Raw genomic sequence first — 27892 nt, 5'->3', positions numbered from 1 at the left:
TCTTGTATTCAGTTTTAATTCACCTATATTCCACTGCTCTTGTATTCAGTTTTAATTCACCTCTCACCCTTCTTTACGATGTGAGTGTATGCTGTATTGAATTTATTAGTAACAGGACATCTGTAGTAAAAAGGCCCCGTTATCTCTGACTGTAATCTCCCCTTGGTTAATTGTCTGCATGTTTTCCCTGGCTGAGCCATATTCATAATGGGATATCCATTGTCTCCTATCTCTCTCATTTCTCTCCCTTCTCTCACCACCCTTCTTTCTTTCTCGCACTCCTTCATACCTCCCCCTCATTCTCCTATCTCTCCTTCCCCTATTTATTCCTCCCGATTCCTCACAAATCAAATGAGCTTTATTGGCATGAAAGATTAAATCTCTCTCTCGCTCTCTCTGACAGTATTTCTAACCTGGGAATGTTTGGCATCAGTGAGTTCAGTGCGGTGATCAACCCTCCCCAGGCGTGTATCCTGGCTGTGGGAACATCAAGGGCTGTGCTGCATCTGACCGAGGAGACCGGTGCCCTGAGCACCCAGCAGCTGATGACCGTCACCCTGTCCAGCGATGGGCGCCTTGTGGACGACGAGCTGGCATCACGCTTCCTGGACAAGTTCCGTGCCAACCTGGAGCGGCCACAGCGCATGACACTGAACTGAGAGGGGGATGAAGAGGAAGTGAAGGAGAGCAAGGGAAACACTTCCATCATGAAGCCTATTTCATGCTTGTAAGAGAAGCGGTCAGACAGTTAATTTAAGTTAATTTTAACTAAATGACCATTGTCAATGCACATTTCAATATTAGGTGTGCTATTGGCCTGTACATAGTATATAGTCGTTTTGACTGTTTATGACCTATGCTATGTCCGGATCATCACTCCTAAGGCTTTGGGATGGAGGTGTGTAAGTGTACTATTGCTGCAGAGGTCTATGTTCTGTAGTGGAGCCCCAGACAAATGTTACCATAACAGGGTACGTCTCAGTTAACCTGAGGGAGGTTGGAGCTGCATGGGAGCTATTCTAACACACCATGTTGGTATCTAAAGTGGCTATTCCAGTCCCATATATCAAGTCCCAATGCAACGACCCATGTCACAATTAGTTCTCATTCTTTCACCTGGATAATTCTAACATGTTTTTGTACATTTATTTTGTGTTTATTATGGGCCATCAAAGCACTGCATTTCTTCTGTGCAACTCATTCTACCCCTGACAGAGTGAGTGGCACTTTGAAATTCCTCTGAACATTCTGACTGTTGTGATTTTTGGGTCTCCTGATAGGTTGAGGAAAGCCAACAAGTCCACTGATATCTCTCACGATTGTGCGTATGAAAGGTTTTAACTTATTTAAATACAAATGTAGTCTATCATAACCATCCCCAAAACAGATATATATAGACAAAGCAAACCAATAAATTGCATTCAACTCACAAAAGGCCTACTGTTCTGTGTTTTATTTACCAATTTCTCCTCCATCCTGTCTTATATAATCCTCTCCAGTGTAAATACAGATGTGTCTGGGTCTGTGTGTGCTTAATTGGAATCTGAAGCCAGAGATTTGCATCATGGCTATTGCATAGAAACCAATTAGAATAATTTGCTGGCTAGAGAGGGGTGTTAAGCCTCCGGCGGCAGATGGATTTGCGCTCTAAGTATGTTTAGAACAGCTGTTTACATGTGTGTGTCAGCACTGGTGGGGCACTGTATCCTCCATAAACACACAGACACTGTATAACATTTCCAGTGTGTTCAATGACATCAGTATCCCACTCCCTTTACCCCAACAGAGCTCATCTTTGTTAAATCAGAGGTGCTCAATATAAGTTTGACTTGGAGGTCTGAGGCGTTCCCCGATTCATCTTATCCCCCCTTGTGAGAGATCACATGGCCTGGAGGATGACCCTGGGACCTGCTCCGTTGACACACAATGTGAGAAGCGCTTTTAAACAGGTCGTACATACGTGCACTTGTCCAATGAGAATCAAATCAAATTTATTTATATAGCCCTTCGAACATCAACTGATATCTCAAAGTGCTGTACAGAAACCCAGCCTAAAACCCCAAACAGCAAGCAATGCAGGTGTAGAAGCACGGTGGCTAGGAAAAACTCCCTAGAAAGGCCAAAACCTAGGAAGAAACCAGGCTATGTGGGGTGGCCAGTCCTCTTCTGGCTGTGCCGGGTGGAGATTGTAACAGAACATGGCCAAGATGTTCAAATGTTCATAAATGACCAGCATGGTCAAATAGTCACAGGCAGAACAGTTGATACTGGAGCAGCAGCACGGCCAGGTGGACTGGGGACAGCAAGGAGTCATCATGTCAGGTAGTCCTGAGGCATGGTTCTTAGAGAGAAAGAAAGAGAGAATTAGAGAGTATACTTAAATTCACAAAGGACACCGGATAGGACAGGAGAAGTACTCCAGATATAACAAACTGACCCTAGCCTCCCGACACAAACTACTGCAGCATAAATACTGGAGGCTGAGACAGGAGACACTGTGGCTCCATCCAAGGACACCCCCGGACAGGGCCAAACAGAAAGGATATAACCCCACCCACTTTGCCAAAGCACAGCCCCCACACCACTAGAGGCATATCTTCAACCACCAACTTACCATCCTGAGACAAGGCCGAGTATAGCCCACAAAGTTCTCCGACACGGCACAACCCAAGGGGGGGGCGCCAACCCACTTTTATTATTATTATTATTATTATTATTATTATTTATTATATACTTTTCATTACAGCACCCATACTCTCAAACATTCCTTTACACGCTATCTATCCCTAAACACGCTACCTATCAATCAAATTGATTTATAAAGGCCTTTTTACATCAGCATATGTAATGTACATTATATTTTGCCGTCTGAACAGCCTCAATGCATTGGGGAATGGACTCTACAAGGTGTCGGAAGCGGTTCACAGGGATGCTGGCTCGTGTTGACTCCAATGCTTCCCACAGTTGTCAAGTTGGCTGGATGTCCTTTGGGTGGTGGACCATTCTTGATACACACGGGAAACTGTTGAGCGTGACAAATGCACTCAAATCGTGTGCCTGGCACATACTACCATAACCTGTTCAAAGGCACTTAAATATTTTGTTTTGCCCAGTAACCCTCTCTCTGAATGGCACACTTACACATTTCTCATGGCTTAAAAATCATTTAACTTGTCTCCTCCCCTTCATCTTCACTGATTTGATGTGGATTTAACAAGTGACATCAGTAAGGGATCATAGTTTTCACCTGGATTCACCTATGTCATGGAAAGAGCAGGTTCGTAATGCTTTGTGTACTCAGTGTATATGTCATTATCTTTCAGGAAATTGCTGATTCTATCTACTGTAGGCACAGGAAATTCAGACACTTGCTATATTCAGAAAGGCTATGGTATTCCATGTGTTTCAAAGGAGAAATGAACACACCAATGAAACATGAAATCCACTAAAATTATACTGGTTACAATTACCAGGACCCAATTAAGAGTCCCCTCCTAAAAGGCAACACCAATGCATAACCCAGGGTCCTTCCCACTATTTCACCGGTGACAGTGCTGTTTCCATCGCTCACACTGCATACAACCACACTACAATGACCGTGGTGAGAGAACATTTTGTTCTTCCTTTGAGGTTGGCTGGAGCCGTTGCTTTGGAGGCAGGGAAAGATGTGTGCATTCTGTGTTGAGGGGAGGGGGAGTGGGGGAGATAGACAAGCGGGGGTTCAGGGGGCACACAGGCAATTGGCACCACACAGCTGCTTTCTACAGTGTGCCCAGTGTTCTTCCACCCATTTCCACACACACCCAGCCACTGTCTCCTAGTTACCACGGTGATGGAAGGTGCGCTAAAGAAAGAGAAAAGAACAAACACCTCTGAACATTTCAGCTGGAGTTATAACAACCTCGCTACAATATAGGGAAAATACTCCTGTTACAGAATGACAGCTATGTTCCCACTGTCCCTATCTCACACACAACCTTGAAAGGCCAGCTTAATATTTTGTGGTGTTCAGCTATTGTTTTTGACAGTGCCGTACCATATGATATTTTATGTATACAGAATATGTGCAAGACGTTCTATGTGGTATAGCTTTGCTTTTTACACAGGATGAAATATGCTATTACCCTAAATCCCCCAATAGCCGCACCAGCCAAGATAATCTCCTTCCTCATCTCTGCCAATTGAAAATTGAATCCATGAATTCCATAGTAATGGTCTCATATCCCCTCCATTGTGCAGGCTGCTGCATAGTATATATGGATGCAGGGGAGGCAGCAGCTGTTGCATGCATGTACAGTAGGTGTGAGTCCACCTATGACAACCATGGGCCCATAGATTAGATTTGGCCAAAGGTCTGATTCGACAACCAGGGGAGCGGCTGTGGAGGGGGTCCATCAAAGACTCTGTGTCATACCAGGGAGATTCACAGGATGGAGAGGGGTGGTCATTGCTCCTAAATTATGAGTTTATACATCCTTTCACAACCATTGTTTGGATGCCATATGAGGAAGGCACCTCCCACAGAACCTTGGCACTAGACAGGTGGAAGTGTTGGTAACGTGGATACATTCACATTGCCATTAGGAACTAATATAGCAACAGTATACTAATCACAACCTTGATGGGTCTATTGACAAACAGCGGGGATGTCTTTTATTGGGAAGTCAAGAAGTGTTCCGGAATGGTGTTGGACATTTCATCCACAGGCACAAAGTCTATATCATAAAAATTCATGAAAACAAAAACGTGCTCTTTGGTCTTAATTGTAGGTTAGGGTTAGGCATCATGTTAGCAGTGTGGGTAAGATTAGGGTTAGGTTTAAAATCTAATTTTAAGAAGATAAATGGTAGAAATAGGCAAGGTTTATGACTTTGTGACTGTGGTAACTACCCAGCTAGCACATTTAGTTCATTGGAAGTTGTGGGAACGTACATTTTTGGTTTCCCATTGGTTCTGGGTTTGAACCCATCAGTTTCCAAAACGGTAAAATGGAAAGTTTTAAACATTCTCAGAACGGATGGGAAAATGTCACTTGTTCTGGGAACATTTTTAGGTTGCAGGAGGTTTCTGAGAACGTTTTAAGGTTATTTTGAGTTATATCCTTAAATCTTTCAATAAGATTTCCAGCTTATTTTGGGTTAACTGTTTTGAACACCAAGCACAGATAGGACAGACACATGGAAGTTCATTTGCTTAGGCATTAATTACATTTTACATTTCACTCATTTATCAGACACTCTTGTCCAGAGTGGCTTACTGTAGTGATTGCATACATTTTCATACTTTTTTTTACTGTACTCGTCCCCCATGGAAATTGAACCCACAACCCTGGCGTTGAAAGCACCACGCTCTACCAACTGAGCCACACAGGACTATTAATCATGCTAACACATACATTTTTATTTTGGCACAACGTCAGTGAGATTCAACCCTGTCATCTTCTGTTCTCTAGCCATGGAATTAGTCCAGTACGCCACCAAGATAAAGCAAGCATGCTATGTATTTTATTTTATTTTATTCCTCGTACAAGCTGTTCATTTTAGGCTATTCAAACAGACCCCGTTTCAAAGGAATCAAACCTTCATCAAGATCAGGTGTGGCCAATTATTGAGCGCAGCCAACACACTTTAACATCATAGGGCAGTGGTTCTCAATACTGTTTCCTTTTTTCCCTTGCCCTAGCACTACACACCTGTATATATACTCTTTTTTGTTCTACTGTGTTATTGACTTGTTAATTGTTTACTCCATGTGTAACTCTGTGTTGTCTGTTCACACTGCTATGCTTTATCTTGGCCAGGTCGCAGTTGCAAATGAGAAGTCTGATGGTGAGTTGATGATTTGGATCAGGTGTGTAGTGCTAGGGCAAAAACAAAAATGAGATAGAGGAACTAGAGATTTTTGTTGTTGACAACGGATGTATATGTTTTAAATAACATTCTTAGAACATTCTTTGAATGTTACTAATGTTGTCTTGTGGTTTATGTGCTGAAGTACTGAAATTCCCACTAGAAATTATGTTTCTGAACGTTCTGAGAACATGCCTTTAAATAGAAGCATGAAGAAACCTGTAGAAAAAAACCTGTAGAAAATGCTGAAGTACTGAAATTCCCACAGAGGAACATCATAACATTCCCAATACCAAATCAGTTGGAGAATTTTGGAGAATTTTCCTAGAACATTACCAAAATTGAAATTAAATGTAACCACGTTTGAACTTGTAGGAAACATTCTGTTAAAGTAACCTAGAAAACAATGCTTTTTTTGTGAAGTTGCTTAAATGTGCTGAGAATGATCCAAAGCCAAGTAAACATCCTTCCCCAGAAAGTAGTGGGAAGGTTGGATGCAAAATAACCATAAGACAACCATGCTATAAGAAACATATGGCTCTTAGAACATTATGTGCTAGCTGGGTAGTTATGACCAAAGGATTTTGACATTTTGCCAGCCTCCTGCCACAGTGACATTTCCTTCCCTGAGCAGAGGCTGCCTGTCTCTGTCATTACATTGTTGTAGATGCTCTTATCCAGAGCAACTTACAGTAGTGAGTGCTTACATTTTCATACTGGCACCCCCATGGGAATCAAACCCACAACCCTGGCATTGCAAGCACAATGCTCTACCAACTGAGCTACATGGAGCATACAGTCCAATACCCAGAACATCTAGAGTCAGGCACCGCTCGCTGTAGAGGAACACGTCTGATTGGCTGTTTTAGAAGATACATGGTTTTGATGAAATGAGGGCTGAGTCTTAAGGAAGGAGAGCATGGTGTAGTGTCTGGGGTGTAGGGCTGGAGGTCAGACTTACAAACACATAGCATGGCGAGTCACATGACATCAGTAATACCACGGACAGTTGCCATGGAGACAGAAGAGGGCCAATACTGTCATGAAGAGGGCCAATACTGTCATGGTGTGATGGTTTGGCTATTATACTAGTGTCCAGATGTCCTTCAGATCCAACTTATGATGGGTGTGTGCACATATGTACGTGCGTACATGTGACCATGAGAGTTTTGGAGCTTTGGTTAAAGGGATCTGACATAATGGAGATGTTTGATTACAGACCCAATGGGGAACATGCAGGCCAGGCAGACAGCCTGCTGCTCATTGTGATGTGGGGGAAAAATAAACTTCCTTCGTTAGTGGAAGTTGGGGGGGGGCTTCATTCAACATTGGGAGAGAGAGACGGAGACAGACAGAGGGATGTACTCCACCACTCTACACCACCCCACGCCCCTCTCTCTCCCTCGGCTCTACCACTCCAACCCTCTCTCTCTCTCCCTCCACCTTACCCCTGTTCCCCCACCCACTGAGCTTCATCAAAGCAGTGAACCATACATTCATGTCTTAACAGGTCCAGGCATTTATTTTTCATATTTGCCCATAAGCAAACAAAAAATTCTCATCCAGTGGTGACGCTGCTAGTGGCTGGTGATTTTAATGCAGGAAAACTGAAACCCATCTTGCCTAATTTCTACCAGCATATCACGTGTGGAACTAAGTGGTTGAGCTAGTAATAGGTATTGGGGAAGCTTTTTCTCTTTTGTGGTTGACACTGTGCTTCTGGTTTGATGTACTCAATTGGGGCGAGAGCAGGTTGTTATTTGTCCATAATTGGTTGACTTTGACTATGGCTAACATTGAGGAATTCTTCCAAGTCCCGAGGGAGGAGTTTCTGGATTGCTATATTAAAGACCAATTGTTACGAATTGCGTAACATTGAGATTGATGATGAACGTCTGACTAGACGGTTAAGTCCATACTAACGGCCAACTTGATCGAATCCAGCATTCTAATGGAGTAATTTCGTTCTGGTTTTGCTACATTTCGGTCCACAGCAAATGCCCCTAATCCTGTTTTATCTTTTGAACAGCAAAAGGAAATATTGCTACAACTAGAGCATGATAGGCTGAAACAGCAACACACCTTGGAGGATGAAAGGCTTAAACAAGAAACGGAGTGTGTCAAACTGACGCTGCAACAAGTGTGTTTTAGATTTGGTCAGAGATGGTAAGCTCTCTGACATCTCTTAATGACAGTTATGATGATTTCTCCAGAGGTCGTGCTCAGCTTTCCTTCGACGTAGCTGGAAACTTGAGGATCCTGCCGAAATTCAGTGGAAAGCAACCTGAGATTTCTTTTACTGTTTGAAAGGGTACCTGTTTCCAGGAATTGGCCTGATACCGACCGTACATTGATGTTGCAATGTGTGCTAAATGGGAAAGCACAAGAGGCCTGTTGGCTCTTAACGTTGCTGACAGCCAGAACTATGGAAGAGTTGAAGCTGCTGTGTTGCACACCTATGAGTTAGTTCCTGAAGCGTATCACCAGCGGTTTAGAACCTGGATAAAAGCTGACAGACTTATGTTGAGTTCACACGGGATTTGCACACCCAGTTTAACCGATGGTTCATTTCGTTGGATGGTACAACCTACGAGCAGTTGTGCAGCTTAGTTGTGCTGGAGCAGTTCTGTCTCTGACCGCCTTGCCACATACATAAATGAGCATAGTGAACAGACCACCTCTGAGGCTGCCGTGTTGTGCTGAAGCATGTGCTGACACATAAAGATTACTTTAGGGAACCATGTCTTCGCAATTATGGTCGCAGGGAGAGTTTTGTGACAAAAATGATTTCCTACTGGGCCTGATCTTGTCTCAAGGAGTTGACTGTGGTTCCGATGTGAAATCAGATCATGGCAAAATCTGTAATTACTACCATGGTAAAGGTCATTGGAAAAATGAATGCCCTGTCCTTAAGAGTTAAAGCTAGGCCTTCTGGGGTTAATGCGCCCGTAAAGCCTACGGCATTAGCAGCACTTGCTTTTAAGGTAAGGGATTCAATTGTTCCACCTCAGGACCAGTTAAAAGAACCATTGGGTATGGTTGACAGTGCACCCATCTATTCACCATTCGTTAGAGGGTTACGTATCGCTGATAGGTAACCAAGAGTGGGTCCCAGTTAAAGTCCTGCGAGACACTGGTGCTTCAGTCTTTCATTCTGTAGTCAGTGCTCCATTTTTATCCAGAGACGGACACAGGACACCGTGTCTTGCTCCGAAGGATAGGTTTGTATATTTCGTCTGTCCCTTTACACAAACTTGTGCACTCGACAGAACTGGTACAAGGTGAGGTCATCATAGGAGTGCGTCCCTCATAGTCTGTCGAAGGAGTGGTGGTGATTCTAGGAAATTACCTTGCCAGTGTGTGGGTCTGGCAAGGTGGATTATCACCCCCCATAGCCTTCGGCCCATCTCAGAGGTGCCAGATGAAAGTGCCTGACCTTCCTTCCTTTGTCTGCTCCCCCAAAATGTATACAGCCATATACAGTGGTACATCAGGTTTCGGAGTTGAACTATGTGGTTGCAAATCCACAAAGGAAAAAGGCTACACAGCTCTGTCATGTGAATTTGTTGAAGCCTTGCTATGCAGTGTCCGAAACAGAGGTTGATGCGGTGTTGTCTGTACCTTCAAGCTTTTCCACTTGAGATTCGTCATTAAGGGGGAGGACAATGTTTTCGGTGGATGCTTTGTCCCGTCTACCCTCTCCTTAGCCGTCCTGTTTAATAATGAATGTTCTATGACAATTTGGTCTCCTCTCTCTTGGTCTCTCTCTTCCTCTCCTTTTCTTAATTTGTATCCAGCTGGAGGTGTGGGTTGAGTTAAGTGGTGGACCAGGGTGGTTGGATGTTCAGGGAGTGTGCAAGTATATTTGTATTGTCTATTGCTTGTACATACACGTGATTTTAAAAGGTTTGTATATTTTGGTTTGGCCCATCGCGGGTTATCTGTATTTCCATACACCCTTATTGTTCTATTTTACCTTACCTTCGGCTTGCAAGGTATGTTCTTGTCACGACATCCGTCGAAGTCGACTCCTCCCCTTGTTTGGGTGGCGGTCGATGTCACCGGTCTTCTAGCCATCGCCGCTCCACTTTTCATTGTTCCCTGGTTAGCTCGTCATGACCACACTATTTCATGGCAACAGGGGGCTCTCACGGGGTGGTCGCAAGAGTGCTCGGGGAGGTGTGTAGGGGTTTCCATTGGTGCTACCACGGTGGAAAATCCAGACCAGGTCACCACCATGTGCCACCCCCCCTGAATATGCCGATTTGGCTCTCGCCTTCTCCAAAAAGAAGGCGACTCATTACCACCCCATCGACAGGGGGATTGTGCGATAAATCTCCTGGTAGACGCCGCACTTCCGAGGAGTCATGTGTATCCCCCAAAACTTTCTAAGTCTCCTTTGCTATTTGGATGATCTGATGGTTTTTGCTAAGACGGAGGAAGAGAGTCTGCAGAGACTTGAGATGGTTTTTCAGCGGTTGCAGGAGCACAATTTTAAACAGTCTCCGTCTAAGTGCAAGTTTTTGAGGTCTGTTAAGTTTTTGGGCCACATCATTTCTCAGGAGGGTGTAGCCACCGACCCTGCTAAGGTTCAAACCAATTTAAATGTGACTGAGAGTGGGATGATGGAAGCTGATGGTGTCACTCCGTCTCCTAGCAATATCCGTTCTTTCCTTGGTATGGTAGTATACTATCAACACTAAATTGAGAATTGTTCCATGGTTGCTAGGCCATTGTTTCAGCTGACCACAGGTCAGAAAGGCCTAGGAGAGGCAAGGGCAGAAAGAGGCCTGGTCCCTCTCACAGGCTCACTGCTGCAGACTGGACTGCCGAATGTCAACTCGCTTTTGAAGCTTTGAAAGCAGCACTAGTTGACCAGGCACTGCTGGCTCATCCAGATTTTTCTCAGCCATTTTTACTTTCTGTTGATGCATCTACTAGTGGTTTGGGAGCTGTACTATCCCAAGTGCAAGATGGGAAGGCCATAGCCAGGCCAATAGCTTTTGTTTGTAAATCTCTTAATCATGCACAATCCAAGTATCCTTCTCACTGGCTGGAATTTCTAGCCATGAAATGGGCCATTCATGATAAATTCAGCCATTGGCTGCGAGGGCATAAGTTTACTGTGTGGACCGACAACAATCCACTCAAATATATTCTTACAAAGCCGAGACTTGATGCATGCGAGCAGAGATGGGTTGCAAAGCTGGCATCCTTTGATTTTGATATCCAGTACATACCAGGGCCCAAGAATGTCGTTGCTGATGCTTTGAGCAGAGAGCTATTTGTCCTCTCAAGTTCTGCACCGACTGACAAGAATTCCATATGATGTCCTGCTGGAGGAAGCCAGAGGTCTTTGAGTGGATGATGTACAAGACATGTTCCGCCTTCCCTGTGAGCAGCCCGAGGCTGGCTGTAGAACGTCTATGGCTCCTGGGAGTAGGTTGAGTAGAGCTGGAGACGATGTCAGTGGGTTGGTTTCCTGTGAAGAGGTGTCTGCTGTCCTCCATGCTCACCCCTGATGGGATGATGGTGCCACAGTGAGGGCAGTTTCACATGTGCAGCACCTTGAGAAGTTGATGTCCATGCGTCAGAGCCCATTACCTGTCCTTACACACAAGGAGCTGTATAATAACCAGTCACTGGATCCTATCATCAGCAGAGTCATGTTCTTTGTAGATAGAGGCAAGCCCATCTAGGAGAGAGCGAGTCCTTGAAGCTAAATAAACAGTTCAAAGTCTAAGACAGTGGGGAAAACTCACCACGCGGTTAGGGATTCTGTATCGTGTCTCAAAACACCCAGTGAGTAAGAAGAAAATATTCCAGTATGTCGTACCTGTGTCTTTAAGAGGCCTTGTGTTGAAGGGAGTTCATGATGATGCTGGTCATCAGGGTCAGCAGTGAACATTGTGGCTCACGAGACAATGGTTTTACTGGGAATCTGTGGAAGGATGTCAAGGAATACGTGGTCCACTGTAAGAGATGTGTGTTGAGTAAAGCACCTGAGCCTGAAGCAAGAGCTCCACTTGTCTCCATTGTGACAACGGTACCTTTAGAACTCGTGTGTATTGATTTCTGTACTGCAGAAGATTCGAACAATAAGTCTATTGATGTGTTAGTAGTGACAGATCACTTTACTAAGCTGGCCTGTGCGTATCCATGTCCAAACCAGTCTACTAAGACTGTTGCTCGTGTTCTCTGGAATAATTTCTTCTGCATTTATGGGTTCGCAGATTGTATCCATTCTGACAGGGGTGCTAACTTTGAGAGTTCACTTATTGAGGAATTACTTCAGTTATCTGGTGTTGAAAAGTCCCACACCACACCTTACCATTCCATGGGTAACGGTCAAGCAGAATGTCTGAATCGCACACTGGGTGGGATGATTAGAGCTCTGCCAGCTAGGTCCAAGGCTAAATGGCCTCAGGTGTTGAACACACTGACATTCTCCTATAACTGCACTGTTGGATGCACCGCTAGGTTGCCGGTAGATGTTATGTTTGAAAGTGTGCTGTTGAATGGGGACACAGTAGACGTGGATAAGTATGTCCAGTCTCTGAGTGAGGATCTGAGAGAGGCCATGACATTGGCCCAGCAGCATGCCAGTAAGCAACAAAAGAGACAAGCCGAGGTCTACAACAGACGGTCTAAGGGTCACTCGGTGCAGAAGAGAGACAGAGTTCTACTTGCTAACAAGGGGGAGAGGGGCAAGAAAACACTGGCTGATCGCTGGGAGAGTGTGGTGTTGCTCACTGAACACATGTCGTATCCAAATCCATACCATTGGACGCATCAAAACTGTTCATAGGAACCTGATTATGCCAGTCAACTTTCTGCCTTTGCCTTTGTGGGAGGAACCTGAGGGTCACGGATCTCTATCGAGTGGTGACGTGATCTCTGAGATGTCTGTAGGGTCCAGCCAAATGGATGGGAGTGACGCCAGGACTGTCCACTGGGTAGCAGGCCTTCCTAAGTCTTCTGGGAGGATACTCCAAGACGATGGTGAAGTGTCAGCTGATGGAAGTGAAGTGGAACAACCGTATGAAATCCCCTTAAGTGAGGTGTGGACCAGAGAGATACGGAAACTCCATTCCGTGTGGATGATGCTGTGACAGATGATGTTACCTTGGTTGAAGATGCTTTGTCAGTGTGGTCTGAGACAATCTACCAGGATTCTGATCAGTCGTCTGACACTACTAGCATTGAGTCTGTAACTGAAAGTGTGCTGGCTCCGGATATGCCGATCTGTATTACTCCCCATCCTGAGGTTAGACCTCTGAGCACGGTTAGTGCTGTCCGTGACAATCCTGCTAGGTTTTTGGGTGAGGGTGTTATGACTAGACTAGGTAGACGTATTAAGCCAGTGGATAGGCTAGTCCAAACTATGTCTACACAGGAAATAAAACAGTTCTTGGTTTCTCAGTGACGGTAGGATATTGCCTACCTTTTCTTTTTTTATATATGTAGTAATCTAAGCGTGTATTAGAATGATTTGTGGGTTTGTCTAATATATTTGACAATTCATGTAAGTTTGTTTGTAGTATATGGCATTGGAATAAGTGATTAGCTACCCCTTACTTTTCTTATTCCTTCGCAGGATAGTTTTTCAGCTGATCGACCATTTGTGGGTCTAGAATTAAGGGACTACACTGGGTTACTCTGTCTCCCTGGGGGGGTGACATTTTTTTTTTCTTTCTTTGCTTTGTTACCTTCTAGGTAATGTGTTTTGTGCCTATAATCTAGTGTAAAACAGTGGGGGTGAATGTAACAGTGTGATGTTGTTCCTCTAGATTATACACCAAGTTGCACACAAGGACCAATTCAAATAGGCCAGGTCAAGAGGGGATGTTAATAATTTGATAATAATAATAATTATTATTATTACAGTAATTACAGCTGCATAGCTAATGTTAGTTTTTGATGTACAAACACTTTTTCATATCTATGTTGTACATACACGTGATTGTAAAAGTTTTGTATATTTTTGGTTTGGCCCATCGCGGGTATTCTGTATTTCCATACCTGCTTATTGTTCTCTTTTGCCTGACCTTCGGCTAGCAAGGTGCCTGAAAGCTGTGACTGCGCCAAGGGCTAAAATATTGTGTGTTGTCTCTTCATGTGCAGGGCAAATAAAAACAATCCAACCAGCAGACCTCCTGTTGTGGCAGTGTCCTAATTATGAAATAGCACATATGGAATCATGTCTTTAGAACCTTTTTTGTTGCTTCTACTGTGAAGGAGGGGGGAATGGGAGCTGAATGAGTCAGAGGTCTGCCAGAGTAGCATGACCTGATCACGCGCGCTCACGTGAGAGTTAGCAGTGTTCCATTACATTTCTACAGACAAAGGAATTCTCCGGTTGAAACATTATTGAAGATTTATGATAAAAACATCCTATAGATTGATTCTATACTTCTTTTGACATGTTTCTACGAACTGTAATATGGATTTTCGTTTGAAATTTCGCTTGGACTCGCGTCGTGAGTTTGGATTGTGTACTAAACGCGTGAACAAAAAGGAGGTGTTTGGACATAAATTATGGACTTTATCAAACAAATCAAACATTTATTGTGGAACTGCAATTCATGTGAGTGCATTCCGATGAAAATCATCAAAGGTAAGTGAAGATTTATAATGCTATTTCTGACTACTGTTGACTCCACAACATGGCAGATATCTGTATGGCTTGTTTTGTTGTCTGAGAGCTTTACTCAGATGGTGTCCTTTTTCCGTAAAGATTTTTAAAAATCTGACAAAGCGGTTGCATTAAGGCATTAACCTCTCTGGGATATGTGGGACGGTAGCGTCCCACCTCGCCAACAGCCAGTGAAATTGCAGGGCGCCAAATTCAGAACAGAAATCCCATAATTAAAATTCCTCAAACATACAAGTATTTTACACCATTTTAAAGATAAACTTGTTATAAATCCAGCCACAGTGTCCGATTTCAAAAAGGCTTTACGACGAAAGCACATCAAACGATTATGTTAGGTCACTACCTAGTCACAGAAAAACACAGCCATTTTTCCAGCCAAAGAGAGGAGTCACAAAAAGCAGAAATAGAGATAAAATTAATCACTAACCTTCGATGATCTTCATCAGATGACACTCATAGGACTTCATGTCACACAATACATGTATGTTTTGTTCGATAAAGTTCATATTTATATCCAAACATCTCAGTTTACATTGGCGCGTTATGTTCAGTAGTGATTTTGCAGAGAGCCACATCAATTTCCAGAAATACTCATAATAAACATTGATAAATTATACAAGTGTTATGCATGGAATTTTAGATCTCTCTCATTTCTCCTTAAAAGTACACAACGCAGAACGAACCACACTACACATGCATACCTTTGTTTCATTGTGGCTTCGGCAGTTGACACCTAATTACTGACCTTCATGCCTCATCTGATTATTGTTGTGAGTGTTTACTTTATTTATGGAATAAATGAATTTCGTTATTCCTTTACTCAGTGTTTGGTTTCCCATTGTTTGTTACAATCTTGAGCCAGGTTTTACCAACGGATACCAGAAGCGTGGCGGTCCAGCAGGAAGTGATGACAATGCTAGAGATCAGATGAAGAGACACCGTGGCACACAGCGAAAAAGACAGAAAGAAAGGCACGGAACTGAATATGAGAAGGACCGAGCCAACCCTACATTATTTTGTTGTCTAGGAAAGTCATGTTTTCTGACTAAAACCTCCATGTCTCTGTGTTAATCTCTGCATGCTCTACCCAACACCCCACGGTTTACCACATGTTAGTCGCTATAGAATCCAAGATGGCGTAGCAGTAAGTCGTCCTGTCCTGTCGTGTCCCTTGTATATATCGTTTCTTTTTCGTTTTTTTACATATTTTTCTAAGCATATCTCTTTAAAAACATTTTGCTAAACCTAAGCTTCCAATACTCTCCTGCAACCCGCCTCACCCAACGTGGCTATTTTTCTTAAAGTATTCATATTTACTTCGGAACCGGAACCCCTCAACTGAAGCTAGCCAGCTAACCACCAGCTGTGCTAGCGGTCTTCAGCTAACCGGTCATCAGCTAACCTTTAGCTCGGAAAGCTCTCGCCAGTTCGAACAACGCGACTCTAACCAGAGCACAACGGACCTATTTATTTTTTTCATCCCCGGATTCATCCCCGGATTCCCACCGCAAACGGAACATTTCTCAGCTGGATCTTCACAACTAGCTATCTAGCTAAACCGCAACCCCGGATGATTGCTCCTGGCTAGCGTTTCCACCCACTTAGCTTGAAGCTAGCCCGACCAGCGCACCTGTGCTACCACCGTAGCATACTCCTGGGCTACAATACCCGGGCCCATGACCGGTCTATCGATGTCACCGCATGAAGAGGAATAAACAGACTCACCCCATCGCGAAGTCCCCCAAAGGCTAACTCTCTAGCCCTCGCTATCTCCCTGCTTGCTAATTAGGCCTGCTAACTGCTAGCTTGTCCAGCTCCGGTCCGCTAACTGCTACCTTGTTTACCCCGGGCCTACAAACTGTTAGCTTGTTAGCACAGGCCTGCTAACCGTCTGAATCGCCGCGTCCCAAACACTCACTGGATCCATATTTACTTTCTATCTCTTTTTGATTTTTAACTTGTTTATACCTTCCGGAAACCTGCCTCACCCAATGTGATACGGAATCGCTATCATTTTTAATTTTTAGTACACACTCAAGAACCCCCAGAAGCTAACCAGCTAACTAGCTACAAGCTATTTAGTCATTGTTAGTTTTTTTAACCTGGATAACACTCGCCAGTCCAGCTTCCCTGCCCCATCCACCGCTGCCCCCTGGACACTGATCTCTTGGCTACATAGCTGATGCACGCTGGACTGTCCATTAATCACGGTACTCCATTCTGCTTGTTTGTTTTATCTGTTGGCCCCGTTGCCTAGTCAACGCCATTTTACCTGCTGTTGTTGTGCTAGCTGATTAGCTGTTGTCTCACCTACTGTCTAGCTAGCTTTCCCAACTCAACACCTGTGATTACTGTATGCCTCGCTGTATGTCTCTCTCAAGTGTCAATATGCCTTGTATACTGTTGTTCAGGTTAGTTATCATTGTTTTAGTTCACAATGGAGCCCCTAGTTCCACTCTTCATACCCCTGATAACTCCTTTCTCCCACCTCCCACACATGCGGTGACCTCACCCATTACAACCAGCATGTCCAGAGATACAACCTCTCTCATCATCACCCAGTGCCTGGGCTTACCTCCGCTGTACCCGCACCCCACCATACCCCTGTCTGCGCATTATGCCCTGAATATATTCTACCATGCCCAGAAACCTGCTCCTCTTATTCTCTGTCCCCACCGCTCTAGGCGACCAGTTTTGATAGCCTTTAGCCGCACTCTCATACTACTCCTTCTCTGTTCCGCGGGTGATGTGGAGGTAAACCCAGGCCCTGCATGTCCCCAGGCACCCTCATTTGTTGACTTCTGTGATCGAAAAAGCCTTGGTTTCATGCATGTCAACATCAGAAGCCTCCTCCCTAAGTTTGTTTTACTCACTGCTCTAGCACACTCTGCTAACCCTGATGTCCTTGCTGTGTCTGAATCCTGGCTCAGGAAGGCCACCAAAAATTCAGAGATTTCCATACCCAACTATAACATCTTCCGTCAAGATAGAACTGCCAAAGGGGGAGGAGTTGCAGTCTACTGCAGAGATAGCCTGCAAAGTAATGTCATACTTTCCAGGTCCATACCCAAACAGTTCGAACTACTAATTTTGAAAATTACTCTCTCCAGAAATAAGTCTCTCACTGTTGCCGCCTGCTACCGACCTCCCTCAGCTCCCAGCTGTGCCCTGGACACCATTTGTGAATTGATCGCCCCCCATCTAGCTTCAGAGTTTGTTCTGTTAGGTGACCTAAACTGGGATATGCTTAACACCCCGGCAGTCCTACAATCTAAGCTAGATGCCCTCAATCTTACACAAATCATCAAGGAACCCACCAGGTACAACCCTAACTCTGTAAACAAGGGCACCCTCATAGACGTCATCCTGACCAACTGGCCCTCCAAATACACCTCCGCTGTCTTCAACCAGGATCTCAGCTATCACTGCCTCATTGCCTGTATCCGCTACGGAGCCGCAGTCAAACGACCACCCCTCATCACTGTCAAACGCTCCCTAAAACACTTCTGTGAGCAGGCCTTCCTAATCGACCTGGCCCGGGTATCCTGGAAGGACATTGACCTCATCCCGTCAGTTGAGGATGCCTGGTCATTCTTTAAAAGTAACTTCCTCACCATTTTAGATAAGCATGCTCCGTTCAAAAAATGCAGAACTAAGAACAGATACAGCCCTTGGTTCACCCCAGACCTGACTGCCCTCGACCAGCACAAAAACATCCTGTGGCGAACTGCAATAGCATCGAATAGTCCCCGTGATATGCAACTGTTCAGGGAAGTCCGGAACCAATACACGCAGTCAGTCAGGAAAGCTAAGGCCAGCTTCTTCAGGCAGAAGTTTGCATCCTGTAGCTCCAACTCCAAAAAGTTCTGGGACACTGTGAAGTCAATGGAGAACAAGAGCACCTCCTCCCAGCTGCCCACTGCACTGAGGCTAGGTAACACGGTCACCACCGATAAATCCATGATTATCGAAAACTTCAATGAGCATTTCTCAACGGCTGGCCATGCCTTCCGCCTGGCTACTTCAACCTCGGCCAACAGCCCCCCCCCCCCCCCCGCTGCTCCTCGCCCAAGCCTCTCCAGGTTCTCCTTTACCCAAATCCAGATAGCAGATGTTCTGAAAGAGCTGCAAAACCTGGACCCGTACAAATCAGCTGGGCTTGACAATCTGGACCCTCTATTTCTGAAACTATCCGCCACCATTGTCGCAACCCCTATTACCAGCCTGTTCAACCTCTCTTTCATATCGTCTGAGATCCCCAAGGATTGGAAAGCTGCCGCAGTTATCCCCCTCTTCAAAGGGGGAGACACCCTGGACCCAAACTGTTACAGACCTATATCCATCCTGCCCTGCCTATCTAAGGTCTTCGAAAGCCAAGTCAACAAACAGGTCACCGACCATCTCGAATCCCACTGTACCTTCTCCGCTGTGCAATCTGGTTTCCGAGCCGGTCAAGGGTGCACCTCAGCCACACTCAAGGTACTAAACGATATCATAACCGCCATTGATAAAAGACAGTACTGTGCAGCCGTCTTCATCGACCTTGCCAAGGCTTTCGACTCTGTCAATCACCATATTCTTATCGGCAGACTCAGTAGCCTCGGTTTTTCGGATGACTGCCTTGCCTGGTTCACCAATTACTTTGCAGACAGAGTTCAGTGTGTCAAATCGGAGGGCATGCTGTCCGGTCCTCTGGCAGTCTCTATGGGGGTGCCACAGGGTTCAATTCTCGGGCCGACTCTTTTCTCTGTATACATCAATGATGTTGCTCTTGCTGCGGGCGATTCCCTGATCCACCTCTACGCAGACGACACCATTCTATATACTTTCGGCCCGTCATTGGACACTGTGCTATCTAACCTCCAAACAAGCTTCAATGCCATACAACACTCCTTCCGTGGCCTCCGACTGCTCTTAAACGCTAGTAAAACCAAATGCATGCTTTTCAACCGATCGCTGCCTGCACCCGCATCCCCGCCTAGCATCACCACCCTGGATGGTTCCGACCTAGAATATGTGGACATCTATAAGTACCTAGGTGTCTGGCTAGACTGCAAACTCTCCTTCCAGACTCATATCAAACATCTCCAATCAAAAATCAAATCAAGAGTCGGCTTTCTATTCCGCAACAAAGCCTCCTTCACTCACGCCGCCAAGCTTACCCTAGTAAAACTGACTATCCTACCGATCCTCGACTTCGGCGATGTCATCTACAAAATGGCTTCCAACACTCTACTCAGCAAACTGGATGCAGTCTATCACAGTGCCATCCGTTTTGTCACTAAAGCACCTTATACCACCCACCACTGCGACTTGTATGCTCTAGTCGGCTGGCCCTCGCTACATATTCGTCGCCAGACCCACTGGCTCCAGGTCATCTACAAGTCCATGCTAGGTAAAGCCCCGCCTTATCTCAGCTCACTGGTCACGATGGCAACACCCATCCGTAGCACGCGCTCCAGCAGGTGTATCTCACTGATCATCCCTAAAGCCAACACCTCATTTGGCCGCCTTTCGTTCCAGTACTCTGCTGCCTGTGACTGGAACGAATTGCAAAAATCGCTGAAGTTGGAGACTTTTATCTCCCTCACCAACTTCAAACATCAGCTATCTGAGCAGCTAACCGATCGCTGCAGCTGTACATAGTCTATTGGTAAATAGCCCACCCATTTTCACCTACCTCATCCCCATACTGTTTTTATTTATTTATTTTTCTGCTCTTTTGCACACCAATATCTCTACCTGTACATGACCATCTGATCATTTATCACTCCAGTGTTAATCTGCAAAATTGTAATTATTCGCCTACCTCATGCCTTTTGCACACATTGTATATAGACTCCCCCCTTTGTTTTTCTACTGTGTTATTGACTTGTTAATTGTTTACTCCATGTGTAACTCTGTGTTGTCTGCTCATACTGCTATGCTTTATCTTGGCCAGGTCGCAGTTGCAAATGAGAACTTGTTCTCAACTAGCCTACCTGGTTAAATAAAGGTGAAATAAAAATTTTAAAAAGTCGGGTTTCAAGCAGGCGGACACTGGCCATTTGGCATTTCGGAAGTGCTGGTCCATTTTTAGCCCAGTGGGCCTTTCTAAATAAAATTATCTGGCTAATAATGGGGGTTTCAAGGTAAATATATCCTTATAATATCCTTTTTGAAATCATGCGAGAAATTGTTATTTGGAATGGTAAACCAGAAAGTTAAACGAGCATATTTATATAACGAAAATGAGTTTGGAGGGTTAAAATGATCAAGTATTAAGGCATTAATCTCTCTCTTAAAGCCTTCATTGTACCTAAATCCAAATATATTATTTAAGCTACTAAGAGAGGCCCATCCTTAGTTTGAGAGTAGGCTATTTGCTTGTTTGAGGATAAAACAGTACATTTTCTGTGGATTTACAATGGATTCCTTTTCAAATTAATTTATTTCATCCTCCAGAAAAGGACAAATCTAATATTCCACCAAATAATATGGGTAAACTCCAATATATTGATAAATACAAATTTGGGGGGATTTAAAAAAAATATTAATAAAGGACATTGTAAACAAGAACAGTAAAGTTGCCACACAAGCAACAGTGTATGCTCACTACAAAATTACAACCAACTCATTGTGGCTCTGCCACAAAATTGGAGGCAGTTAGACTAAAACTTTAATTTCTTTGTCTGCCACATGAAAAATCATGACTAAAAATGTTTAGTATAAATCAAAAAATGTATCAGTTTCACTTAAAGCAGCAATATGTAACTTTTTGGGTGACCTGACCAAATACACGTTATAGATCTGTCATTCTCATTGAAAGCAAGTCTAAGAAGCGGAAGATCTATTCTATGTTTGCCATTTCTATGCTTCCGTTGTTAAGTTTTGTTTTTGCATCTTTTACTTTAGACTTTGTACACCAGCTTCAAACAGCTGAACATATATTTTCCATTGGGTGTGACTAGGGTGGGCATTCTAGTTTCTTTATTTCTTTATTTATTTGTTTCCTGTTTCTATGTTTTGGCCGGGTATGGTTCTCAATCAGGGACAGCTGTCTATCATTGTCTCTGATTGGGAATCATACTTAGGCACCCTGTTTTTCCACCTTAGTTGTGGGTTGTTGTCTTTGTTATAGTGGCCTGTATAGCTGAAGTAAGCTTCATGGTCGTTTCCTCATTCTTTGTTTTGTTGGCGATATTTATGAATAAAGAGAAATGTACACTCACCACCCTGCACCTTGGTCCAGTCATTTCCACGACGACGGCGATTGTGACTGAACTATCCACCACAAACGGACCAAGCGGCGTGGCCGGGAGGAGCACCGTTTTCTGGAGGAATGGACATGGGAGGAGATCTTGGAAGGCAAGGGACCCTGGGCAAAGGCTGGAGAGTATCGGCGTCAAAGGGAGGAGACAGAAGCGGTGAAAGCAGAGTGGCGACAATACGAGGAGTTGGCACAGCGGAGCAGGCAAGAGAGGCAGCCCCAAAATGTTTTTTGGGGAAGGCACACGAGGAGATTGGCTGAGTCAGGTTGGAGACCTGAGCCAACTTCTCGTGCTTACCGTAGGAAGCGTGGTACTGGTCAGGTGCCGTGTTATGCGGTGGAGTGCACGGTGTCTCCACAGCGCGTTCACAGCCCGGTGCGCTACATTCCAGCTCCCCGCATTGGACGGGCTAAAGTAAGCATCCGGCCAGGACGGATGGTGCCGGCTCAGCGCACCTGGCCTCCAGTGCGTCTCTTCGGCCCAGGATATCCTGCGCCGGCTCTGCGCACTGTGTCTCCGGTGCATCTGCACAGCCCAGTGTGTCCTGTGCCAGCGCCCCGCATTTTCCGGGCGAAGGTAACCATCCAGCCAGGACAGGTTGTGCAGGCTCTATGCTCGAGACCTCCAGTGCGCCTTCACGGCCCAGTGTATCCGGTGCCTACTCCAAGAGCGAAGCCTCCAGTGATGATCCATGGCCCAAAGCCTCCAGTGATGATCCATGGCACGAAGCCTCCAGTGATGATCCATGGCCCGGAGCCTGCAGTGAGGATCCCATCAATTCCCATTATTAAAGTGGCTGGAGTTGAGTCAGTGTGTTGGCAGCAGCCACTCAATGTTAGTGGTGGCTGTTTAACAGTCTGATGGCCTTGAGATAAAAGCTGTTTTTCAGTCTCTCGGTCCCAGCTTTGATGCACCTGTACTGACCTCGCCTTCTGGATGATAGCGGGGTGAACAGGCAGTGGCTCGGGTGGTTGTTGTCCTTGATGATCTTTATGGCCTTCCTGTGACATCGGGTGGTGTAGGTGTCCTGGAGGGCAGGTAGTTTGCCCCCGGTGATGCGTTGTGCAGACCTCACTACCTTCTGGAGAGCCTTACGGTTGTGGGCGGAGCAGTTACCGTACCAGGCGGTGATACAGCCCGACAGGATGCTCTCGATTGTGCATCTGTAGAAGTTTGTGAGTGCTTTTGGTGACAAGCCGAATTTCTTCAGCCTCCTGAGGTTGAAGAGGCGCTGCTGCGCCTTCTTCACGATGCTGTCTGTGTTGGTGGACCAATTCAGTTTGTCTGTGATGTGTACGTCGAGGAACTTAAAACTTACTACCCTCTCCACTACTGTTCCATCAATGTGGATAGGGGGGTGTTCCCTCTGCTGTTTCCTGAAGTCCACAATCATCTCCTTAGTTTTGTTGACGTTGAGTGTGAGGTTATTTTCCTGACACCACACTCCGAGGGCCCTCACCTCCTCCCTGTAGGCCGTCTCGTCGTTGTTGGTAATCAAGCCTACCATTGTTGTGTCGTCCGCAAACTTGATGATTGAGTTGGAGACGTGCGTGGCCACGCAGTCGTGGGTGAACAGGGAGTACAGGAGAGGGCTCAGAACGCACCCTTGTGGGGCCCCAGTGTTGAGGATCAGCGGGGTGGAGATGTTGTTGCCTACCCTCACCACCTGGGGGCGGCCCGTCAGGAAGTCCAGTACCCAGTTGCACAGGGCGGGGTCGAGACCCAGGGTCTCGAGCTTGATGACGAGTTTGGAGGGTACTATGGTGTTAAATGCTGAGCTGTAGTCGATGAACAGCATTCTCACATAGGTATTCCTCTTGTCAAGATTGGTTAGGGCAGTGTGCAGTGTGGTTGTGATTGAGTCGTCTGTGGACCTATTTGGGCGGTAAACAAATTGGAGTGAGTCTAGGGTGTCAGGTAGGGTGGAGGTGATATGGTCCTTGACTAGTCTCTCAACGCACTTCATGATGACGGAAGTGAGGTAGTCGTTTAGCTCAGTTACCTTAGCTTTCTTGGGAACAGGAACAATGGTGGCCCTCTTGAAGCATGTGGGAACAACAGACTGGGATAGGGATTGATTGAATATGTCCGTAAACACACCAGCCAGCCGGTCTGCGCATGCTCTGAGGGCGCGGATGAGGATGCCGTCTGGGTCTGCAGCCTTGCGAGGGTTAACACGTTTAAATGTTTTCCTCACGTCGGCTGCAGTGAGAGTCCGCAGGTTTTGGTTGCAGGCCGTGTCAGTGGCACTGTATTGTCCTCAAAGCGGGCAAAAAAGTTATTTAGTCTGCCTGGGAGCAAGACATCCTGGTCCGTGACGGGGCTGGTTTTATTTTTGTTATCCGTGATTGAGTGTAGACCCTACCACATACCTCTTGTGTCTGAGCCGTTGAATTGAGATTCTAATTTGTCTCTATACTGACGCTGAGCTTGTTTGATTGCCTTGCGGAGGGAATAGCTACACTGTTTGTATTCGGTCATGTTTCTGGTCACCTTGCCCTGATTAAAAGCAGTGGTTCGGGCTTTCAGTTTCACGCGAATGCTGCCATCAATCCACGGCTTCTGGTTTGGAAATGTTTTAATCATTGCTATGGGAATGACATCTTCAACGCACGTTCTAATGAACTCGCTCACCGAATCAGCGTATTCGTCAATGTTGTTGTTTGATGCAATACGAAACATATCCCAGTCCACGTGATGGATGCAGTCTTGGAGTGTGGAATCAGATTGGTCGGACCAGCGTTGAACAGACCTCAGCGCGGGAGCTTCTTGTTTTAGTTTCTGTCTGTAGGCAGGGATCAACAAAATTGAGTCCTGGTCAGCTTTTCCGAATGGAGGGCGGGGCAGGGCCTTATATGCGTCGCTCTTGCATAAAGTATTTATTTATAGGGCAATATTAGTTGAAATGCTACAAACAGGGAGGGTAGGGTGACCAAATACTTATTTTCCACCATAATTTGCAAATAAATTCATAAAAAATCCTACAATGTGATTTTCTTTCTCATTTTGTCTGTCATAGTTGAAGTGTAAATTACAGGCCTCTTTCATCTTTTTAAGTGGGAGAACTTGCACAATTGGTGGCTGACTAAATACTTTTTTGCCCCACTGTATAAACATGTAATGTCATGAAATGTGAGATGCGTGTGTCTGCCGCCTCACCCCAACCCACATGAAATAGCCTATTTGAGGCTGAGGAGAGGGCGGGACCACATCAATGGCCAAAGTGGAATGGAGACAGTAGATACAGCTGGTCTGTTGTAATATAACAAAGACAGTAGATCTAGTTGGTCTGTCATAATATAATAGAGACAGTAGATCTAGCTGAAATGTCATAATATAAAAGAGACAGTAGATCTAGCAGGTAATAATAATTTAATAATATATTCAACCTAATATATTCAACCTTCAACCTTCAACTCTCTCTCTATATATATATCTGTTTATTATACCTGTTGATACAGGGCTCATATGTGAAACTATTCTAACTGAACATTTTCTTTCACAGTGACATTGACTCCGAACGGGAGTCTTATCCGATGTCCTGTGTGAATTTAAGTATGCTCTCTCTAATTCTCTCTTTCTCTCTGAGGAGGACCTGAGCCCTAGGACCATGCGTCAGGACTACCTGGCATGATGACTCCTTGCTGTCCCCAGTCCACCTGGCCTTGCCGCTGTTCCAGTTTCAACTGTTCTGCCTTCGGATATGGAACCGTAAACTGTTCATTTTTACTCTTAAGGTGCTGTCCTGTTGCACCCTCTACAACCACTGTGATCTCCACCCGGCACAGCCAGAAGAGGACTGGCCCACCCCTCATAGCCTGGTTCCTCTCTAGGTTCTTCCTAGGTTTTTGCCTTTCTAGGGAGTTTCTCCTAGCCACCGTGCTTCTACACCTGCATTGCTTGCTGTTTGGGGTTTTAGGCTGGGGCTATATAAATAGATTTGATTTGATAGAGGACTGAGGGTCTTCCAAATATTTGAAAGTGTGTAAATAATTACCCATGTTATTTTGTAAATGTATATATATATTTTTTTCATATATTTTTTTATCAATAATAATTATTTTTTTCCATTTTTTTTGTTCCATTTTTTTTTCTCAATTCAGTGTGTGTTAGAATACCATTTTGGCATTTTGTATATAGTTATTTGTTTCAAAATGTATACCTTCAACAATTTGGCCACTTGGGTACATTTGGACTACTTGTGTGGGACACCTGGGTGACTTCATGATAAATGTCATGTAGCACACTCATTTTGGAAGTTATCATTCTGAAAGTACTGTTGCCCTCTTATATGTTTCACTGAAATTGTCCCCATCATCCTATCTGAATGTTTGTTTTATCTTGTTCATTTTAAAGATGATGATACAAAAATAAAAATAAAAAACGAATGTTTTTTTTTCATTGTTTTATCTAAACCAGATCTATTGTGAGGGGGGCTATTGTGTGTTATTCTCCTACATTCAATTCACATTTACACAAACTTCAGAGTGTTTTCTTTCAAATGGTACCAATAATATGCATATCCTTGGTACTGTGCCTGAGCTACAGGCTGTTAGATTTGGGTATGTCTTCAGGTGGAAATTGCACAAAGTAGGGGGGAGCTGCAAGAGGTTTTTAATTAAAGAAGAAGTTACAGGTCTGTGAGAGCCAGAAATCTTGTTTGTTTGTAGGTGACCAAATACTTATTTTCCACCATAATTTACAAATAAATTCATAAAAAATCCTACAATGTGACTTTCTGGATTTTTTTTTCAGGCCTCTCATCTTTTTAAGTGGGAGAACTTGCACATTTGGTGGCTGACTAAATACTTTTTTGCCCCACTGTGTGTATATATATATATATATATATATATATATATATATATATATATAAATTTAAACGTTATTTAACTAGGCAAGTCAGTTAAGAACAAATTATTATTTTCAATGATGGACTAGGAACATATTTACCATATTCAAAGTGAATTTATAAATATTGAATATTGAATTACATTGAAATTAACATTAATTTTGTAACCACTCCCTCTTCCAATTAGGGCTAATTGGAAAAGCTGTTCAAAAGAGGACATTGTATTCCCTTTTCTTGTACTCCCTGACGAAGGCCATGTAGCCGAAACGCATTGGTTTTTAAAAAACTTTGTTTCTATTGAACATGCCATACTAATAAAGGCATTTTAATTAATTATATGAAGAGTGCCTTGGTCCTCCTTTCTTTTTCATTTCAATTTAGTTTCAAATCATTATATAAATGTTCAATTTATTAATTCAATGATTCAATTTGTGCATTAACCATTAAAAAATATTACATTTAATATCCTAATACATTTCAAAATTATAAAATTAAAATAAAGTTTTTGTTGGCACTGAAATCGCTCCATACACCAAGCGTGTGTAAAAACACACTGTGAATGGGGTGAAGTGAGTGTGCAAAGCTGTCATCAATGCAAAGGGTAGCTACTTTGAAGAATATCAAACATGAAATCTATTTTGATTTGTTTAAAAAAAAATTGGTAACTACATGATTCCATTAGTGTTATTGAATAGTTTGGATGTATTAATTATTATTATACAATGTAGAAAATTGCAAAAATAAAGGAAAACCCTTCAATGAGTAGGTGTGTCCTAACCTTTGACTGGTACTTTATATTTTGTAAATATTGTTTGCTTAGACATCTCATGGCCAGCTTGCTCTTTCACACACACACACACACACACACACACACAGTCTTGTACTAACCTTGTGGGTTCAGTCCCATTCAAAATCCTATTTTCGCTAAGACCTAACCCTAACTCTAGTTCATAATCCTAAAACTAAGCCTAGCCTTAACCATATACTCCCTAGAAATAGAATTTGACCTTGTGGGGATAAAAACACTTGCCCAGCTGGTCAAATTTTTGTTTGTTATAGTGAAACACGTCCACACACACACACACACACACACACACACACACACACACACACACACACACTTCTCTGGGTGAGCAGGCTTTGTGAATGATCACCAGACTTGGTAAAAGGCCCATTCCCATCCACAATGTCTCACGCTCAAGTTTATTTAACCATTGTCGACAGGATTTCCTCTGCCCTCCCCTCGTCCCCTTCATACTACGGAATCACTAATTCTAATGGGGATGTA

The 27892-nt window shown here is 44.2% G+C and overlaps 1 protein-coding gene and 1 long non-coding RNA gene across 6 annotated transcripts in view; both read left to right on the top strand.

Moving 5' to 3' along the window:
• pdhx (pyruvate dehydrogenase complex component X) overlaps positions 1-1434 on the top strand; it is a 59269-nt gene extending 57835 nt beyond the window's left edge. For 2 of the 4 annotated variants that reach the window (XM_021600666.3, XM_090230539.1), the window contains one exon: positions 404-1434. In XM_021600666.3, the coding sequence (XP_021456341.1) occupies positions 404-659 (256 nt within the window). In that variant the 3' untranslated portion in view covers positions 660-1434. The remainder of the gene's footprint in view (positions 1-403) is intronic. The other 2 variants (XM_021600676.3, XM_090230544.1) reach the window with 1 other exon arrangement.
• Positions 1435-13913: 12479 nt separating this feature from the next.
• LOC149985491 (uncharacterized) lies at positions 13914-26484 on the top strand. Of its 2 annotated transcripts, none has more exons than XR_016494895.1 (2): positions 13914-14466; positions 25348-26484. It is a non-coding gene; the product is annotated as an uncharacterized LOC149985491 (long non-coding RNA). The 2 variants fall into 2 exon arrangements; XR_016494896.1 differs by having other exon boundaries at positions 25345-26484.
• Positions 26485-27892: the final 1408 nt, after the last annotated feature.

Source organism: Oncorhynchus mykiss, chromosome 1 (assembly GCF_057628025.1).
Source record: "Oncorhynchus mykiss isolate SJ-2025 chromosome 1, ASM5762802v1, whole genome shotgun sequence".
Taxonomy (NCBI): Eukaryota; Metazoa; Chordata; class Actinopteri; order Salmoniformes; family Salmonidae; genus Oncorhynchus; species Oncorhynchus mykiss.
This window is presented reverse-complemented; position numbering and strand designations above follow the sequence as displayed.